The sequence below is a fragment of the Elaeis guineensis genome, chromosome 7, assembly GCF_000442705.2.
Source record: "Elaeis guineensis isolate ETL-2024a chromosome 7, EG11, whole genome shotgun sequence".
Classification (NCBI taxonomy): domain Eukaryota; kingdom Viridiplantae; phylum Streptophyta; class Magnoliopsida; order Arecales; family Arecaceae; genus Elaeis; species Elaeis guineensis.
This window is the reverse complement of record NC_025999.2, coordinates 10816923-10839015: the sequence shown is the minus strand read 5'-3', so window position 1 is coordinate 10839015 and position 22093 is coordinate 10816923. Positions and strand designations below refer to the sequence as shown.

The following is a 22093-nucleotide window of genomic DNA, read 5'->3' as shown; positions in this document are numbered from 1 at the left end:
AAATCAAATTGGGAGCCGGATGAGAGGAGCACAAAGCAATGCCCAAATGAAAGGAATTTGAATCTAAGACAGTTTTAACTATTGCATGAATGGCTCAGATACCATGATAATTTAACAAAACTTTGATAACAAGAGAATAGAGAGAGAGAGAGAGAGAGAGAGAGAGAGAGAGAGAGAGAGAGAATGAAAGGAGATTTTTTTTTAAAAAAAATTTTCTAAGTTGCTTCCATTCACAAGCATAAAGACCTCTATATATATGAAGATCTTGTTAGCTGCATATAGTACATGCAATTCGTTGTATATGGTATATACAGCTTGCTATATATGACATATGCAATCAGCTATATATAGTATATATTGCAGCCTGTCTCTGGTGAAATAGTCGATCGGAAGCTGAGTTGTTACGTCTGAGTTTCGAGCAGAAGAAAATCTAAAAAGAAGTCTGCTTATCATAAGTTATCCAGTGGAGATCCTCCGATGCTTAAGTTAGCTAGAAAAAAGAGCACAGTCAAGACAATCAAAAATGAGAGGCCAAGCTTGTAATAAAAAAAGCTTACCCAGTCCTCCATTACTTACCGGTATTTATAGGGTCAGAAAAGTCGTTACGGTGTAATCCCTGTACCTAAATACTCAAAACATGAGAGTTATGGTATTTAGTGGATGGTTACCTTATTAACTATTGTTAAGGCCGAATAATGGGCTGCTCGTGGCCGACTTTTGCACTCCATGTTTGCATGTAATTAACGTCTGTGTTGAATAACTATTGTCGATTCGGATAGTTGGTATGGCATCGAAGAAGTAGTCGGCTATATGCTGAATGTCACCAGCTAACGTAGATTGTATGTCGAATCAAATTGGTTAAGTACTAACTTAGTTAAGTCCATCATCCTTAGTCGGTTAAGTATCGTCGATCTTAGTTGGTGAAACATCGATTGGGGCAAAATTTATTGATCTAAGTCGGAGTGAACCACAGCAAGTCAACCGGTGCAGTGCACTTGATCAGTTGAGAGGCGAGGAAGAAGATTAGTTGTCTAAGCGATGAGAATCTATCCTAACAGTATATATAATTAGCTATATATGAAATGTATTTTCAACTATACATAGCATGTAATAGCAGTTATAGTTTTAGCCATGATTACCAAATCAAAAAAAAATATCTTTCTATTCACACTGGCACAGGAAAAGAGAATCGGACTAAGCCATTAAGTACCACCATTAAGAATGGACCAGCTAGTCATGAAATTCATAAGAAGCAGAGATAGAAGAAGCTGGTGAAGAAGAAGAAGAAGAAGAAGTCGGTAGTGGAGATGAAGTTGGCCTCCAAATAAAATGATGAAAAAGGATCGCTGTCAAAAAATATGATAGGTCTCATCAGAGATATAGCAAATCCCAATGATCAAAGTATTAGCTGTGAAGTTGAGGGTTCAGTGGAAGTTGAGACCTAAGATTGAGATCCAAGCAATCGAAGGGAGCCTGGACGAATCGTGGTGGTAGAAGAGAAAATGCCACGGCTTGCCCTCGTGGTAGAAGGGGAGCTAGCCACTTTCTCTGATACCAATTTTTTTGAGGCAAACTCACAAATACATAGAGACCAAAACCAAAAGAGAAAAATAAAAAAAAGAAAAATTTATTAAGTTTATCATGCATGTGCAAATGAAAACCACTAGTGTTCACAGCATATGCTTTATAAGTGATAAGATCAACAAAAAGATAAACATCTAAAATATAAATTTTACCGCCTAGATAAAGGTAAAAGACAATGATAGACTTGATCTACTAAAAAAGATCTAATTATAAAAGATGGAGATAAAATAGAAATTTGAATTAACTTCAATAGACTACTATTTTAGCATAAGATATTAAGACTCTACTTTTGTTCTTGATGAATACTGAATTTTTTTAGATTTTTTGCAAATCTATCCAATTTGTGCTCTTTTTTATGTAAGTAATCAGTTTACCCATGCTCTTTAATTTGATTTCTTACCATAAATAAGGAAAAAAAAGAAAATGGTGAGGAAACAATAACTCACTAATAGAGACAATAACAAAGAGATTGATTTCATAGAAAAAAATATAATTGACTATATTGATAAGTACTCTCCAAAGTAAAAAAACTATCACACCACAGAATGATAAATTGATAAGGCTTTAGGATGCTGAATTATCTTGATGCTCAACTGATCTCCTCCGAGATAAAATAAGATGTCACATGGGAGGACTTTAAGATAGATCAAATATGTAGAATCCTCTTGATGCTCATTGAGGTGCATAGGAGAGATAGAGAAGTCTTGTCCAATTAGAATACATTACAAAAATATTGAATATTAGTGATGGTATTAGTGACGATAAAAAATTTCATCACTAATAACATCTTTTATCCACCATAAAATCGATCAAAAATTTTACCATCGCTAATACTATTAGCGGCGGCAATATAATTATTAGCGACGGTAATATAATTATTAGTGACGACATTTGTCATCATTAAAATATTTAAATTTTTCAATTTTTTATAATATTTAAATATAAAATAATTATTAACGATGGCGAATTGGGATTATTAGTGATGAAAATCTTGCCGTCGCTAATAATATTTTTTAAAAAAATCTGAATAATAATTTAAAAAAATATTTTTTTGAAAATATTATTAGTGACTGTATTAGTGACGGTAATATTTTTTTCATCATTAATAATTCAAAAAATGATTTGGGTTCAATTTGAATCCAATTCAAACATAATTCGAACCCAATTCAAAATCCTATCAAATCTAATTTAATTAGGCTTTGAATCCAAGTCTTAATTAGATTATAACATCCAATTAGCCTCAAAATAAATTAAAATTAATTAAATTAAATTTTATTTAAATAAATTAGAAAAAAATAATTTTTAATTCGGATTCAATTTAGATCCAATTCGAACCTGATTCGAATCCAATTTGAAATCCTATCAATCCTACTTCAATTAGATTTTGAATCGAAGTCCTACTTAGATTGTAAAATTTAATTATTTTTAAATTAAGTCAAATATAATTAAATTTAATCTAATTTAAATTAATTAAAAAAATAATTTTTAATTTAGATTCAATTTGAATCCAATTCGAACCTGATTCGAATTCAATTCGAAATTCTATCAAATCTCATTCAATTAGACTTTGAATTCAAATCCTAATTAGATTGTAAAATCTAATTATCCTCAAATTAAATCAAATCTAATTAAATTTAATATGATTTAAATCAATTAAGAGAAAATAGTTTTCAATTTAGGTTCAATTCAAATCTAATTCGAATCCGATTCAAATCCAATTCGAAATCCTATCAAACCTAATTTAATTAGGCTTTGAATCAAAATTCTATTTGGATTATAAAATTCAATTAACCTCAAATTAAGTCAAACCTACTTAAATTAAATATAATTTAAATCAATTAGGACTTGATCCATGATTTAATTTGAATTCAATTCGAATCCGATTCAAATTCAATTTAAAATCTTATCAAATCTAATTCAATTATGCTTTGAATTCAAATCCTACTTGGATTATAAAACTCAATCAACCTCAAATTATGTCAAGTCTAATTAAATTAAATTTAATTTAAGTCAATTAGAACTTGATCTATGATTTAATTTAAATCTAATTCGAACCTGATTCGAATCCAATTCAAAATCTTATTAAATCTAATTCAATTAGGTTTTGAATTTAAGTCCTACTTGGATTATAAAATCTAATTAGCCTCAAATTAAGTCTGATTTAAATTAATTTTGACTGGATCCATGATTCAATTCGAATCCGATTCGAATCCAATTTGAAATCTTGTCAAATCAAATTCAATTAGGTTTTGAATCTAAGTTCTATTTAGATTATAAAATATAATTAGTCTCAAATTAAATCAAGTCTAATTAAGTTAAATTTGATTTAAATCAATTAGGACTTGATCCATGATTCAATTTGAATTCAATTCAAAATTATGTCAAATCTAATTCAATTAGGCTTTAAATTCAAATCCTATTTGGAATATTAAAACCCAATTAGCCTCAAATTAAGTTAAATCTAATTAAATTAAATCTAATTTAAATCAATTAAAATTTGATCCATAAATTAATTAAGTTCAAAAATTTAATAAAACCCAATGATGATTTTTAACCATCCAAAAAATGATCAAGGAAGAAAAAAATAATATTAAAATTTAATAGTATTAGTGACGACATCAGCGATGGAATAATTTACCATCGCTAATAATTTTAAAAAAATATTATTTTAAAAATTTTAATATTAAAATTTAATATTTTAATAAAAATTTAATAGTATTAGCGACGGCTAATGGGTATTAGTGACGGAAACTATCGTCGCTAATATCCGGGCACGTAGAATAATATTTTACCGACTATATTACCAATGGTCATCTTGTTGTCGATAATAGTCCGCTAAAATAAACCCCCAGCCTGTCGGAGGAAAAAAAATTTCATGCTCGTTCTCCTCCTTCTAGTGAATCCCCTCTTGTTTTCCTCCTCGGCTTTTCCCCACCTCACCGACGCCTCCTCCTGACCGACGGTGACTCCCCTCCCTGATGCGTCCTTCTTGGTGTTCTTCGCTCCCCATGCATCCTCTTTCTCGATGTCTCGACCCCATCGGTGCCTTTTACGCCATGGCCCCACCTCACCTACGATCGCTCCAACCCCGTCGGTGCCTCCTACACCGTGGTCCTAAGCCAACCACCTCGAACCGCCTCGGCCGCAGCCACCCCGACATTGCCGGTGCCTCCTATGCCGTAGCCCCGAGCCCGCCTCCTAACCCCACCTCACCCGTGGCCACCCCCACCCCACCGACACCTCCTACGCCACTGCCCTAGCCCCGCCTCACCTGCGGCCGCCTCGACCTCGCCGGTGCCTCCTACGCCATAGCCCCGAGCGCACCGTCTCATCCCTGCCTCACCCACGATCGCTTCGATCCCATCGGTGCCTCCTATGCTGCAGCCTCGAGCCAACCGCCCCGATCCCACCTCACCCACGGTCGCCCCGATCCTACCGACCAAACCCTACGGCCCCTGCCCCATCGATCTGACCGCACGGCCCCTACCCCGTCGCCCTCAACCCACGGCCCTGACCCTGTGGCCCTTGCCCCACCGCCCCATCCTCACACAAGTGCACTATTATGAGTATTAGTGATGGCTAATGTTTAGTATTAGTGACGGCTAGTGCCGTCACTAAAAGTTAATTAAATATTGATTTAATTAATTAGTTAGATATTTAATTAGTTAATTAATTAATTAGATGCATGAAATTTGGATCTCGACATGCAGAGTGCTCGGATTGAGGGAAGGTGCTGGGTAGTATTACAAACATGAGATCGGGATGTACCTTACATGCTCGGGCCTCGGGTCATAGCTGGCATCCAAGGCATCCAGCCTTCGTGCGCCCTATGTGCTCAGGCCAATGGAAGTGCCGGATAGCATTAATTATGTATTAATTTTAATAAAATTTGTATTGTATGGAGCGATAGATTCGTCAGTTGATTGATGTACATATTCTAATATATCTGTATATATATTTATTTTTGTATGGATAAAAAAATTATGAACATTGATCAATTGATTGTCCACTATGGACAGTTTGAAAAATGCAAGTAATTCTATAGATCATTATAGTAATCAAACGGTATGCTGAGGGTTCGAAAGAAATTTTGGATAGTACTTCTTTTTTTTTTCTCTCTACATGGATAGAGACATATGTTTTGCTAAACTGCATGGAGGTCGATCTATATGTCCTGTTAGTTGAAGGATCGTGTAGACGCATCAGATTTGATTGAATCAGAGGCAGTGGAATTTTAAAAATTTTCTACCAACCCAGCATGCTACGTATAGATCTAAATCATATTTATTAAGTATTTATATCAGCATATAAAATAAAAATCAGCATGCAATAGAGAGGGTGATCACATCACCTTGCACGGGTAGAAGATCTCCATAGTCCGATGATCAGTGGATCCGAGGTTCGCTGGTGAGTTGTGCATATGTCCGATCTCTATAGCTATCCACTCAGGCTTGATCAAGGATGTCTTCTCCTTCTTCAATCCATCTACTCCTAGATAGATTTGTAAGCTCTTTGGTTTACCTTCGATTTGATTTCCAACAGTGCTTGGATCAGCCTCTGATCGCAGCCTTTTCATCTCTTCACGTAGAACTGATGGCCTTTGACTCTTCAATCCCACCAGGTGGCTTGTCCAACACCCTTGGATGTAGAAGAGGCTTAGATATCAGAGGGAGGAAGGAGATGGCATAAAGAATTGGAGAGGAGGCATGGTGAATATTCAGATTAGAACTAGATTCAAACCAAGCAACAATGCAGCCTTTAAATAGAACTTAATCAAATCAAATTCAAAACAGTCACCCGACCACCTTATCCTCCCCATTTTGGTCAACCAAAATTAGATCCTATCTGATTGTTATCTCCCCTAAAAATAAATTCTCAAATTCGAATTCAAACAACTTGAATTCAAACTTGAATTCGAATCTGAATTTGAATTCAAAAGAAATCATCTCGTTCTTATCCATTTCTCCCTCCCTCCTTTATCTGATTTGGGTGACACACACATGGATCCAATCCATGTGGGTGTGCCCCTCTTCTTGGTTGAATAACATTGGGTGGTGCCAACATTTGACACCCCCATAAACTTAATCTAATTAGATCAAATTTTAACCTGGGTGAACCAACATCTGAAACCCAATTTGAGCTTGCATCAAATTTGTTTAAATCCTATTTAATAGGACCCTAATCAAGTAGGAAAAAATTGGTTTAACCATGTGCTAGCATGGTTTCCTTAAACCCAAAGGTAGGACTTAATTGATCCTAACCTAATCCGACTACACTTAGCCCAATTGTACAATCCTAAACTAATACTCTTATTTGTGTAACCCTATAGGTTCAATTTTGTCTGATAGTGAGATATGTGATCTCTATCATCAATATCATCGAAACTCTTTTCGATGGATCGAAATTTTTTTCAATTTAGTCAATTAGATTTATTGATTATCGAAATAATTCTAATTGATTCCATAATCCATCAGTGATACCTAGTAGTATGTAGTGACAGTCCCGTGGAACTGAAGAATGAATCTCTAGGTACAGTTATCATATGATTCGATTCTTCTATTGTGAGTTCCGACAGGATCGAGATCAAGATTAACTCGTCCAACCTCATTACTATCATATGATAGAATCAATCGATTCAAGTTTGATATGAAGCTCAATAAAAATTCTTTTCTATCTTTTACATTACCATGGCCATGGGTTTTTAGACTCAATCTCATGATCTACAAAAGATTACTCCTTCTCTATCGAGGTCAATAGATCCCATCTTGGTGCAACCCTATTCCTATAATGAACATATTGCAGCCAACATATACCTCAAGGCTCCATATGACTAGGAGATTGAGTTATGGTACAGTCAAACTACAGCACCCTTAAGATGAATGGTCGATGTACTTCAGGTCAAAGAATTAAACACACAATCGCAGTTATGAATATGTCACTGATGAGAAGATAGATTTTCTTATGACTGTTCGTAAATGATCACACTCAATATCTTTTCTTAACAAGCATCTATACTTTCACTCCGATGTCTCCACATCGTAGATTCAAGACTCATCTATCCGAAAGAAGTGATCATACATCAATCTTTCGAATCGCTCACCATCCTCATGATGATCTTACGATCGAGAGTAATTTATGAGTTAACAAAAATTAGCATATGTCCTAAATTCTCAACTCTTAAGAATATATGTTATCTTACCCATTAACCCAATAGATAATTCACAGACACTATTAAATACAATATGAATATATAGAAATAATCTAATTTTATTAATATCAAAGTCAATTTACAAAATATGCCCTTAAGAGTATTTTACAAGTGTCAGCCAATCTAGCTCTTAGTGCATACATCTAACATAAGTGTCCATCATAATCCCAACTCTTTAATCATTTATTTCAATATACTTATCTTATGTATGTTTAGACAAGATGATGAGATGCTGGAAGAAAAAAATCTGGACATAAGTGATGATGAAATATCAACATAGTACTCAAAGAATTTTGTATGTTGGTTCCATCAATTGGTAAGCATCCATTGTTATTTTATATATTTTATTTTTTTTTAATTTATTCTTTTTATAATACGTAGGTCATTCAAGGAAGTGAGTCCATACCAACGAAGTTGAGACCATTAGGTTACGGGCCTGAAAAATACATGACATGCTATAATGGTTGTAACATAAATGATTTTAAATTTCACATTCAGCAATATGAAAATTATAAAAGCATAATAAATAGTGACATGTGTATAAAAGATAGCTGGTGGAAAGATAAGATGAAGAGTGATTGCTATGGAATCCTCAAAGAAGTAATTAAGATGAGCTATATTGGAGGTAATAGTGTCATTCTATTTAAGTGCTAATGATTCGATACCAACAATGGTATGAGCATGGGTTTATTGAAATCAAATATGGATTAAAAGCTTATGTCAACGAGCCATTTGTACTAGTTGCACAAGCTACTCAAGTTTATTATACTCCTTTTCCATTAAAAAAAATAAGAAGGAAAGATTAGCAGATCGTATACAAAATTAAGTCTCGAGCTGTTCATTACACACTCAAAGAAGAAGAGTCCCAATTATCAGAATGCTTTCAAGAAGATGAGACAGTAGGAGTTTATTAATCTTTCGATGATGTGGAATTGGATGCTCTAAGAATTCTCCTACATGAAGATGGCCAACATGAGGAGGTAGATCCAATTGAGATTATTTTAAAAGATAATCCTCCTAAGAAGGGGAAGAAGAGGAAGAGGTGGAAGAAAGGAAGAAGAAGAGAAAAAATTGAAAGAAGATTCAGAAGGATATCAAACATCTGAAGAGGCCGATGAGTAGTGCTAAGTATATAATTCTTGGATCATTTTAATTATTTGTCTTGTATCATTTTAAATCTTGCGTTGCCATCTGTAATTGTATAATTAATTTAGTGAATCTATTTATTTTTATTTTCAAAGAGCATACATCATGTCTTCCAGAGATCGAAGCCACGCCAGCTGAGGATAGAGCTCTCGAGGCAAGAGCGATCACACGGCCAGCTCATATGGTTCTGCACCTCTCATACCGAACGGTAAGCTCTAACACTTTGTATATTCTTGTTTATATTATTTTATCAATTGTTAACTAATATGATATTCTTTATATCAGATGTTTTGCGCTCAAATTCGAAGGACAAGGGGTCACCAGTGACCCCACAGTCGCATGCAGTAGTTATCACTAGCTCTCAGACATAGCACCATGGTCGAAGATCCATCCGGCTTATGGCACCTCCGACTCAGCTAGAGGACAGAAAAATCATCCATATCCAGAGCCACTCGTAAGTATTATATGCTCAATTAATAAGTTTAGAATTTAATAATTTTAGAGTTAATATTTATTCTTTGAAATCAATTTTGTAGTACATTCACAGAGCCTTCTACATCTCATGTCGTTACTAGGATCATATGCTGATTGATGCTGGGATCGGTGAACAAGTTCTCGAGTTGGCCGTCGGAAGCTCGTGATGCAGCTTGGAAGATGTTTCTGGTAAGTCAAAACTAGTTTAATTTTTAAATTTCTGATATGTTGGTATTTCAATTATATATTAATACACACTTGCTTCTATCTTGCAGAAGTACTACTGATTCGAGACTCCCCACGATGAGGAGGTTGACTGTTGGACTTTTGAGGAGGTGGCCATATGGAGGCTCCGAGATGGTCTCTGCAGCCTCAAGCAGTCTGCCATCCAGTACTCTTGTTCTCAGTCACCATCAGACTAGAGGTCCTTCATGGATCACTGGATATGGATGGATATATGGCAGGCCCTCTATAATCAGTGGAGCAACGAGTAGTACTCTGATGGCGGCAGAAGGTCTGACAGAATCGGACCATCCAGCAGGATTCGATCAGACACACGGACGGCTCGATTGGCACACATGTTGTGGCCGACAGATCGATAAAAAATCTATACCAAAACTCTTCACTAGTGCTGTAAAAACTCTTATATGCATATTTTAATTAATTTAATTTTATTATTTACTTATTGTAGATATGGCAGTTGGATCGTCCACTAGATCAACTGCAATTATGGCGGGCCACATACCAGTCTCAGAGGACTGGTGACTATTTAGATTCTACATTGCGACAGATCACGGTAAGAACTTCAAATTTTATTTACTAATTAAGTTATTACAGGATCTGATTTTTATATTAAAACTAATATATTTCTGAACTGTGCAGATGTGTTATGCAGCGTATGTTGCTGAGAGTACGATGATGACTCATCTTCTCAGCCCTCTCTTGACCTTGAGGGATGGCTCGGCACCACCGGAGGTGTAAATGTTGGATCATAGGATTTAGCCATAACTTCGACCCTCCATCAGCTCGATATCCTTCGACATTTTCACAGGCCTCGACATCCCAGATCTGGAGCGATGCACACATAGAGGAGATTGTGCAGAGACTTTTGAGCCAGTGACTTTAGAGCCTCCTGGATGCCATCCATGATACAATCGTGGAGCTTCTTCGGATTCTATAGCTGCACGATCAGTTAGGCTCATCGTCCCAGCCATTACATCTGATAATTATATTACTAAATCTTTTTATTTGTTTTAAGTTTTTATATTTAGAAACTTCATATATTTAGGTTTGAGTCCAAAATAGAGATATAGGGGCTAATAATTAAATCTAACCATCTAATCGATGGATCGAAGATTTTTATAGCTCTATATCATCGAATGAAATATGTAGGAATAATCTGTTTGAGAATCGAAGGAGTGTATCAAAAGATACACCTCCATATCGAAAGTTACTAATATTGTTTTATTTTTTTCATTATAGGATGCTGGAACATTCGGTTCTCATCCATCAGTTGCTGGAGAGGAGCAAGTAGATGACGACAAGGATCGAACCTAATTTTTTTTGATGTATTATATTTTTTTTGATACTGTTTGTAAAAAAAATTATATAATTTATATTTTTAATATAATATAATTAGTTTTTAATTTTTGATTGTCATATTATCTTTGGATTTTAATTATAATGGGTATTAAGAACCATAATTCCTTATGATTAATTAAAATAGATTTTAAAAAATATTATTATTAATTTTTAAAAAAAATAAAATTAATTATTAACTATGGTATTAGCGACGGATATGCCATCACTAATATTTATTAGTGACGGCATTAGCAACGATAATGCCATCACTAATATTTTTTTAATTTAATTTAAAAATTAAAAATAAATTAGAGATGATATTAGCGACGGTATTATTTGTCGCTAATAATTATTAGCGATGGTATTAGCCACAAAAATATCGTCGTTAATATTTTTTTAAAGTTTTTTAAAAATTTAATTTAAAAATAAAAAAATAATTAGCAATGAAATTTTTTTACCAGTAATAGTCATATTAGCGACGGTTCAGATTTTCATCAGTAATAAGGATATTTGGCAATCAGAGTTTTTCAGATTGATTGTTATGATAGAATTAATGCCGGTGAAATTATTAATGGTGGCAAGTGAACTATTAATGACGGCAACTAGCTGCCGCTAATAATTTGAATTTTTAAAGTGATAATCAAGTATCCATGTATGTAGTGTGTGAGAGAGTGAGCAAAGTATTCTTTCCTTTTTATGATACATAAGGCAGTTCTCTTCTTTTAGTGGTTCCTTGTTCCGATAACTTTCTCTTTGAAGGTTTCCAGTTGTATGCATATATTTATGTATTTATGTGTATGGCAATAAATTTTAGCCTCTGTAGGCCTGGACGTGTAACCGAGGTCTACAGACCACATTGTACTTGTTAAAGCTGGTGGACTTACGTATAGTTTGTGAAGGAAATTAATTTTACTAATCACGAATGAACAGCAGCAGTTGATAGGATAGGAAGTGAAAAAGTGGATCAATGATCCCATTTAGAACAAATACCAATGGCCTAGGGTGATGATCATTTGCAACAAGTGTAGCCATAATCATGTCCATCCCATGACTTGGAGAAAAATTTAATCTAAGCCTAGCTTGGTTGGATGCTCAATCTAATCCAGCCACCTCAAATAGTTTATAATAACTTGGTCAATTTTTTTTTTTTTTTTTTTGTTCACCTAACCTGCCAAACTCTCTCTACACCCCAACAAACAATCACCCTCTTCTATTTAGTAGCTGCACCACCAAAACATTACTGCGCTTCTAGTTAGGTCCAACTCCCATCAAACGCATTCAAACGGTTAGGTTCGACCCCCATCTCCCGCTCATCGCTCAGCCCCGACCTTCTTCCTCACGCCTTGCCATGGTCCCTCCACTCCCTTGCTCTTCAGTATTTCCCTTCAAACCCATCCACGTCCTCCTCATTCCTCAGCTTGTTCCTTCTCTTCCAAACCATGGAGGACGTATGCCTCAGCCTCGATTCCACGTTGCACTCGACGGCCTCCGACTCCCCCCATGAGTCCACCTCCCCTTCCTCCTCCTTCTACCACTCATCTCCTCCTCCCTCCATCAAATCTGCAATTCCGGCTTATCGACTCACGATAACAAATCTCTCTTATTCCATTCACCCCAAAAGCAATCTAGTGACCTCATGCCTTTACCCCAAGTGCAAGCCTAAGGCGGTCGAGTTGCTCAAGTCGGTCTCATTCACAGCAAATAGCTCGGAGATCCTTGCCATCGTCGGCCCGAGCGGGGCTGGGAAATCTACACTGCTTCACATCATCTCGGGCCGGGTCGAGAGCTCAAACTTCGATCCAAAAAGCATCTCTCTCAATGAGAGATTCATTACAAGTCCCAACCAGCTCCGCAAGATTTGCGGGTTTGTCACTCAGGAAGACAATCTACTTCCTCTCCTCACTGTGAAGGAAACACTCATGTTCAGTGCCAAGTTCCGGCTGAAAGGTATGGGCGCAAGAGGGAAGGAAGAGAGGGTGAAGAACCTGATGCAAGAATTGGGACTTGAACACATTGCTGATAGCTATGTAGGAGATGAGGAGACGAGAGGGATATCCGGAGGAGAACGGAAACGAGTGTCGATAGCCATCGATGCGATCCATGATCCACCAATTCTTCTCCTTGACGAGCCCACATCGGGCCTTGACAGCAGATCGGCATTGCAAGTTATTGAACTCCTTGCATCCATGGCTAAAACAAGGAAACAGACCTTAATTCTATCCATTCACCAGCCTAGTTATCGGATTCTTCAGTATGTGTCATCTTTCTTGCTCCTATCTCATGGTTCAGTGGCTCATTTTGGTAGCCTCAAATCTCTTGAGGAAACCATATCACGGTTGGGACTGAAAATTCCAATCCAACTAAATCCTTTAGAATTCGCCTTGGAGATTATGCGACAATTAGAGGATTATAGAAACAAGAGCGCTTTGTTCATCGAGCACACCGACTCGCAGCGGGGACAATGTTGCATGGAAGAACTCAAATGTGACGGCAACGTAGAATCTAGCTACGGTTCAAGATTAGAGGAGATAATCTTGCTCTCTTGGAGGTTTTGGAAGATAATCTATAGAACAAAGCAGCTTTTTGCTGCAAGGACAATGCAAGCCATTGTTGGTGGGCTAGGACTAGGAAGTGTCTACTTTCATGTGAAGATGGATAAGGATGGTGTCGCCGAGAGACTTGGCCTCTTCGCGTTCAGCCTTAGCTTTCTCCTTTCTTCGACCGTCGAAGCACTCCCAATCTTCCTGCAGGAGCGGCGTGTTCTCATGAGGGAGACTTCGAGGAGGATGTATCGGCTTTCTTCTTACATGTTAGCTAACACTGTGATCTTCATCCCATTCTTGCTTGTGGTGGCTCTACTATTTGTGATACCGGTGTACTGGCTAGTAGGACTTAACCCCTCCTTCAGCGCCTTCATGTTCTTTGTTTTGGTGGTGTGGATGATTGTGTTGATGGCTAGCTCCCTGGTTCTCTTCCTTAGTGCAATCTCATCAGACTTCATACTGGGGAATTCTCTTATATGCATATTTTTGGGGATTTTCTTCCTTTTCTCAGGTTACTTCATTCCAAAAGAGAGCATCCCAAAATATTGGATCTTCATGTACTATGTCTCCCTTTATAGGTACCCCCTGGATGCTCTGCTCATCAATGAGTACTGGAGCAGGAGAGGGGAATGCTTCTCTTGGCAAGGGAATGACCATTCCATGTGCACTCTCACAGGTGCAGATGTTCTGAGGGCCAGAGGTCTGGACAAGGACACAAGGTGGATTAACGTTGGAATTATGTGTGCTTTCTTCTTGATCTACCGAATTCTCTGTTGGGTTCTATTAGTTAGGAGAGCTTCCAAGACTATGCTCTAAGAATTGGATCTCATCATAGTTTCATTGTTCTCTTTTTTTTTTTTTTTAAATTTCATGGGAATAAAGTCCTTTTATTGTCGTCTATGATTCTTGTAAACTGAGGATATGTTGGGTGTGTTAGTAACAGAAACTCATGAAGTATTTAAGCTCTTGTAATACAAAATTTCAGTTCTTTTATGTTCCCATGCCGTAATCACAGGATATATCATTTGATCTAATAGTTTTCACTTAGCTAATGTGACTGGAATTAATATAGAATCTAAACAGTTTATATTTGTGTATTCACTAATCAACTAATATGTATGTGCGTGTACATGTGCATGAAAAGATAAATGTTTTGCATTAAAGAAATCTGCTATAGCTATAATAGTCCTAGGCTTATACAAAAACAAACATAATCTAAATCTTGTTCCAAACATAAGATCCATCAGATGATGAACCACAGAACTGTGTCAAACCATGCTAAACCACTCCAATCCGTGCTTGTTATGGCGAACCGTGCTATATCTACTATGTTACCTTCTTTTGTTCCCCTCTAGAATTTGCCTTGGTAGAAACCTGCAAATTGCTTCACATTTTTACCTTTTTGTCCTACAAGCTTGAAATAGCCCCACAAAGAACACGGGCTGAAGGACCCACAAGATCCTTGATTCTTCTTTTTCTGTTTCATTGATAGAAAAGGAGGGACGAAACTCCACAAGAAATTGTGCCAATCATGGGGCAGTCGTGTCGCTCCGGCAAGGAACCCCACTGTATTTTTGATACTTTAATTTCTTTTCTTTTGACTTTTTTAAATTATATATATATATTTTTAGATACCTTTCTCGGCCTTTTGGCTAAGATCAAGCGTTGATACTTTAATTTCACAATTACATGGTCTTTTGAGCTATCGTGTTTAGGGATGCTAATTGTAGTCCGTAAGTTTTATTCTTCATTGTTAATAGTTGTTGCTCAGCAAACTCCAACAGTTTTGTTGGAAGTAGGTGTTAGCATCAACCTAGACGTTCATATTGATGAATGTGTTCTTTTTCGTCCTAATGGGATTGAAGACAATGGAGATATAATCCTAGTTTATTAGTCTAAACAGGTAGCTCTATCTTTATGAGCCAAGTGTCATTTTGATTAAAAGTTTTCTCCCGTGTTTGTATGGTTATGTATTGTCACGGTTGTTAGATAATCTCCTAACCTCGTGGAGTTATCAATCCTCTTAAAAGGCTCCTAATTTGATTGATTCTGCATTGAACTGTGTATTTGGTTAATTTAAACATCCATGATTTAAATGTATTTTAGATTAAACATAAGTAATAAGTATGCATTTTTCTAGTTGCTAACTCGGTACGTGCATTGACGTAAGAAAAGATTAAAACGTAAAACCATATTTTAAAGGTCGAAATATGTTGTGCCAGCTAGTAAGAATTTTTGGACATATTTATACATACCCATCGATATCTTTTATTGGCATGATCATCGATATGATGCGTTGCGCCTATCCTTGGTCCGCGCAAATTTAATCCTCTCAATTTGGAACCTTAGTTGGGATCTAGCTTAATTGTAAGTCACTATATTATTTATGCATCAGCTAATGATCCCCATTTTCTTAAAGTTGCCAATTTAGTTTCCCTCCCTCCAATTCTGTTTCTCCGCCCTTGGTAATCTACATCATTGTTCTATTTAATTTATGTTGCGGTAAAATGGTTGGAAGTGCCTTACTTCCTCCACTAACACTCAAAAATCGAAGGGCACTGCATTTGGCTGGGAGATTCCATATTCTTTTTATACAGTGGGATGCTCTGTCTCTTTGGTCAAGACCTAGGGTCTAGCTGATATAACTTGTAGATACCACCACCTGGGCCAAATATGCTGCAATGACAACCACCGAGGCTTATTCTGGCAACTTTGGGCGGACGTAGAATAATAGCAAAATAAATATGAATGTAGATATATTAATATTGGATCCAATCCAATTTGGTTCCATCTTTTTTTTTTTTTTTTTTGTCTCATCTTGTCATTCTCTTTTTTCCTAAAATTAAGATTTCTTCTTAAATACCCTACCTCCTTCAATTAATCTTGTAGAAATTATTTATTTATCTCAAACCAACAGAGCGAATCCAAAAGAAAGAGAGTTAGCTGCTGGTTGTATGAGGTACAATATGTTCATGTATGGCATAGGGTTTGGGCGAGGAGCCAGCGTAGGGTTCCAGGAGGTTTGTTTGGGATTGGACGGAGAAGGTATTAGGAAGGATCCCTCACGAGTGTGGAATATAGATTTTCCATCCACGATTGCCAGTCTTGATGATAATGTCGATACCGTAACTGGAAGGAAAAAGAGAAATAAAAAAAAAAAAGATACAATCAAATATGGATCAGTCCAAGGCTTACTTTTATGAGACATGCAAATTTCATTATGAAAGAAAGAATAAATATAAGAGGAGATCACATCCTCTCAACTCTCATACATCAATCTCTCTCTTTCAATAAAAAACTCTTGACCCTTACAATGCTTTCAAAATACTCAAAAAAAAATCCTCTACAGCTCACTAAGACCCTCAAGCTTGCTCATTGTTTTCATAAGCCATCAAGCCCCTTTTAAAGAGTCCAAATCGAGTCCTAATCGCATCCATATTCTTGTTTGTACTCAAAAACCCCTTCTGATCGTCTAATCTCGCTCGCTCGCATTTTAGACCGTCCGATTGCGCAAAATAGCATTCGATCAGCATCCTCCACCATCGGATCGCACTTTCCTGCACGTGGACCGCGCAAAACAGCCTATGGATCATGCGAAACTGTCCATGGACCGTGCGTAACATCTGGACATGTTTCGATGCCATGGACCACACGTGCACGGTGCGCCTCGCATGTGAGCGTGTTGCCCAGCTATACAACCCAAGAGGGGGGGTGAATTGGGTTTCTAAAAATTTTAAACTTAACTTATGACTTACAACAAATGTTTAACAATAGCTAAATAAATGAGGAGAGTATAGTTGATTCAAGGCTAATGGTTGAATGCAAGAATGCAAGAGAATAAAGAAATTCTAAAGAAGAGCAATTAGGCACAACACAAACAAAAGAATTTATAGTGGTTCGGTGCTAACCTTGCACCTACATCCACTCCCCAAGCTCCTACTTGAAAATTTCAATCCACTAACTTGTATTCAACCTGAATACAAACGTCGGAAACTCCGACTCTAGCTATCCCAAGCTAGTCCACTTATTTTTCGGGTACAAGCCAACCCAATACACTCCGATTCAAGGTTCGGATCAACCTTCCCTTGTTTTGGAATCCTTCCAAAACAAAAATAATAGCTTAAACAGAGTATAACAATCAATAGCTCAGAGAATACAAAAGAAAGCTCCTTTAATGAGTGAATGAGGCTTTAAATACACTTTACTTAAAGAGAAGAAGGCTCTTTTTGATTTCTTCAAGGTGGTTGGAGACTTGAATATGCACTTGAGGAGTTGGTGAGCTTGAATTAAAGGCTTCTTGAATGCTTTGAGTGAGCTCTTGCTTAGGGCTGAAAAGTAAGCTTGAAATCTTCTTTTCAAAAATCTCTCTTCTTGATTCTACTTCATGATTCCTACCTTTTTGTCCTTTTTATAGCTTTAAGAAATAGTGGAGAACAATCTGGGCTGAAATAGAGCCGTTAGACCACACTAAATGAGCATTAAAAGTACTTAAAACGGCTTAAAAACTAACCGTTGCGGAACTTTTCCGTCACAGGGGTCGACTCATGGGTCGACTCATGCTCATGGGTCGACTCATGGGTCGACCTCTGTGGAAAAACAACAGAAAATAAGGTTCTATAATTTTTGGCCTAAAAACAGCAGGGGTCGACTCATAGGGTCGACTCATGCCTGAGGGTCGACCCCATGGGGTCGACTCACAGACTGTGCCACTCCAAAAAATCTGCGTGCCAATCAGCTCATTGTGCCATGAGTCGACTCATGAGTCGACTCATATTTTTCAAACATGAATATCTTTCAAAATACAAGTCCAAAAATAATAAAATTTTCACCAATGAATCACAAATCTTTTGTTCTATCACTTGATGCTTTCAAATCAGGATTTGATAAAATTATGATTTTGCTCCTGAAAAGTAATAAGTCTTTTTCAAGCGAAAATCATTAGTATCCCTTCAAATGCTTTGTAATCATCAAAATCAATCCAAGGAGCAACAATCTTCCCCTTTTTGATGATGACAAAATACTTGAGCAAAAGCATATATATGAAACATTGAGCATGAATTTCAAAGGAATGAAATGCATCATAGGTAGTTTGAAGATAAATAAGAAATTTGCTACCAATTTGAAAATTACTTATAAGTGCATTTGCTTGAAAAGAAGATTGATTCTTTGGCACGTGATACATGTGCCCATTTGCTTGTGTTGCTCATTTGCCTAACAATTTGCCTATTGCTTAATAATTTAAAAATTTGCTCATTTGCTCATTTGAAAATATTTGCTTATTGGATTATGTGATTTTTGGTATCAGAGCAGAATTTTTGGTATCAGAACAAAGCTGAATTTGCCTAAGAATTTGAAAATTTGCTCTTTGCTCATTTGAAAGTATCTTATTTGCTTATTTGATTATTTAATTTTGGTATCAGAGCATGCCTAAGAATTTGAAAATTTGCTCATTTGCTTAACTTTTTGCTCAATTTGCTTTTGATTCTTTTATCAATTTGCTTTAGATTCTTTTATCAATTTACTTTTGATTCTTTAATTTCTCCCCCTTTTTGACAGCATCAAAAAAAAAAAATTGTTTACTCCTCCTTTTCTGAATATATTTTCTCTATTTCTTGCTTTTGATGAAAATAATTTTACTAATGTTACTTTTGTTTACTCCCCCTGAATATAGCAAACATAAAAGATATACCATTGGATATCATAGATATGAAATTGCAATTCATAGTATGCACATAATTGAAAGTAACTCAATTTAAAGATCATACATTAAAGGTCAAAGAGTAGATATATATATATAATCAAAAAGTGACTGATACCATATAGTTATTTCAAAATACAAAAGTAAAACAGTTAACATCATTACATGGCTCAAAAGATAGATCCTAGAAAGAGACTAAAGATAAGACTAACTACAAGGATCTAGTAGAGCTCATGACTGGATGGATCAGAGTCAGATGTATCGGAGATAGGGTGGGGAGATGAAGGATCATGACCAAGGGCTCATCCTCGACCCCGTCTGCCTCTGCCACGAGTGGAGGTGCCGGCACGAGTGGGCGGGCGAGATGATCCTGAAGGCTGAGAAGCAACAGACTGAACTGCAAGAGAGAGTCTGATGGTGTCTAGAAGGTTTAGAGCTCTCGAAATAGATTGTAGCAGTGTAGTGAACTGGGTGGATGTATGCTCACTAAAGCCTCTGATCTCTCTCCTCAGGAAATCAAATCCACTCTCCAATACTCCTCTAAGTCTGGCAGCCTCGGTAGATAGGTCTGAGACCTCAGTGGTGCACTCCTGTGGCTGTGGATGTGTCAGAGCTAACACTTGCCCCTGCAAGTCAAGTACTCTCCTAGTCAGTCTCAATATATAACCCTCAAGCTGCTGAATCCGAACTGACTGATCTGAGATCATTTGGAAGACAGTGGAGATGTGAGGAATCAAGGTCTGATCAGATGCATCAAGTGATGTGGATCCCTATGCAAAAGCTGAAGTGCCCCACTGTCGAGAAAGTAAGGAGGCCACACGCTGAGAGATCATCTCAATCTGGTCATCAGCCAATCTGATCTCTGAGGGATGTGCTCTGCTGTCTGGCTACTGGACTAGAGTGTGCCTCCTAGTAGACTCTGATGGGCCAGCCTCGGGATCTGAAACGAACTGAATGTCTGGCGATGTTGCCCTGATATCATGGAGAGGTGATGAAGGACCTTCTTCCTCAGTTCTGTCCTCAACTCTCTCTTCTACACCCTTAATCCAACCACCATCAGTCTTAGTAAATCCCATGTGGTGCAAAGTATGCTGGTTGATGGTGTCAGAGTGAGAGAGCCTAGCTGCTGCCTCTCCCTCAAAACTAACTTCAAACCTCCTGAATACCAATGTGAGGGCCATACCGAAAGGCAGATGTGCCTTGGATCTATTCAGGGTTTCCCTCATGGCTTCTATCATTAATGCAAGGAGGTTTAGGGGGGTTTGGGTAATCACATGAAACATGATGCAGATGTCTCGGCCTGAGAGAAGGTCATGTCTACCACTTCTAGGGAAGAAAAGCTTTGTTACCATTTGATGTAGTATCCTCATCTCAATGGACAGGATCTTGACTTCTAGTTTGTTTAGGCTTCCCGAGAAGGTTCCTCCTAAAATCACATTAATTCCTTCTTCCTTGATTGGGAGTTCCATGTTTGAGTATCCCTTACAGGGTAAATGAAGAATCTCTCCCAAAAGTACAGGATCTAAACAGATATCTATACCCTTAACAGTGGATGTTACTGTTCCATTGTCATAGCACAAGTTCAGATAAAATTTTCTAACCAAATCCACATAGGTAATTTCTTTAAGAGAGCAGTAAAATCTCCAACCTTGATCTTTGATTTTTGAACCAATGGAGAACCCCTCTTTTTCAAAAAATCTGAAGTCTATATTTTTTCCGGGTTATACCTTTCTAACAGATAAGGGAATTTTACTGGGGCTTAATGGAGACTGAGAAGAACTTGGAGCAGATGCCGAAACAGGAATGAAAGCAGATGAGGTCTGAGAAGCTTGTCTCTTCCTGCGCACGCTCTCTTCCAACTCGCGGACCGACTTCCTTCTTTGTGGGAGCTTCATTTTTGGAGCCATTTCCACCACTAGAGCAAGCGAGGGTCTTGGGAGGTCTAAAGTGTGAAGAGATAGAGGGATTTTAGGGGAAGAATAGGGATTTTTGGAAGAGTGAAACCCCGATTTGGAGGAGAAGGGTGGAAGCTAGGGCATGCTCCAACCGTTCCAAACAAGGGAGGAAAATGGGAAGAGCTCGGTTCCCAAGGGGCGATTTGAGGTGGAAGGGGTGATGGGAGAAGAATCTAGGGGGTAGACCTTGGATTTGGAGAGGAAGAAGAAGAGGATCTTAGGTTTTGGAGGGAGGAAGAAGACGGTGGAATGGGTCGGCTCATTGAATGGGATTTTAATCAAAAAGAGAAGAACCCATGGGATTTTGGCCAAAACTGCAAGTTTGCCACTGGGTCGACCCTAGGGGGTCGACTCATGGTTCACAAAATTCAGAAAAACTGATGAACAATTTTTGAAAAATTTGAAACTCTGCGAGAAGGATATTTGCTCAATGATCAATTATGAGAATGATAATTTTAAGCTTTTAAGCCCAAGAGAAATGATGAGAATTGAGTTCAAAGAATTTTTGACATTGATCCCTTGGGATTGAAGAGACATTTAAGCAGATGGATCAAGGATTCCTAGTTCTCTCCTAATTTCACAGAATCTATCTTCACTTAGGACCTTTGTAAAGATATCGGCTAATTATTTTTCAGTACAAATATAGTCAAAAATTATGTCTTTATTTTGAACATGTTCTCTTATAAAATGATGCCTGATTTCAATATGTTTAGACCTAAAATGCTGAATTGGATTTTTAGTAAGATTTATGGTACTAGTGTTATCACATCTTATGGGTGTTTCATTAAGTTTGATACCAAAATCTTCGAGTTGTTGCTTAATCCACAAGATTTGAGCACAACAACTTTCGGCTGTAATGTATTCGGCCTCGGTCGTAGACAGTGCTACCGAATTTTGTTTCTTG

At 37.2% G+C, this 22093-nt stretch overlaps 1 protein-coding gene across 1 annotated transcript; it reads left to right on the top strand.

Annotated features, from left to right (window-relative positions):
* The first annotated feature begins 12257 nt into the window (after positions 1-12257).
* LOC105049114 (ABC transporter G family member 23) lies at positions 12258-14477 on the top strand. The gene has a single exon (XM_010928675.4). It carries the CDS (start codon positions 12433-12435, stop codon positions 14350-14352), a length of 1920 nt encoding a protein of 639 aa, XP_010926977.1. The 5' UTR covers positions 12258-12432; the 3' UTR covers positions 14353-14477.
* Positions 14478-22093: the final 7616 nt, after the last annotated feature.

Coding starts and splice junctions, on each gene's coding strand:
- LOC105049114 (XM_010928675.4), top strand. CDS start 12,433: ATGGAGGACGTATGCCTCAGCCTCGATTCCACGTTGCACTCGACGGCC.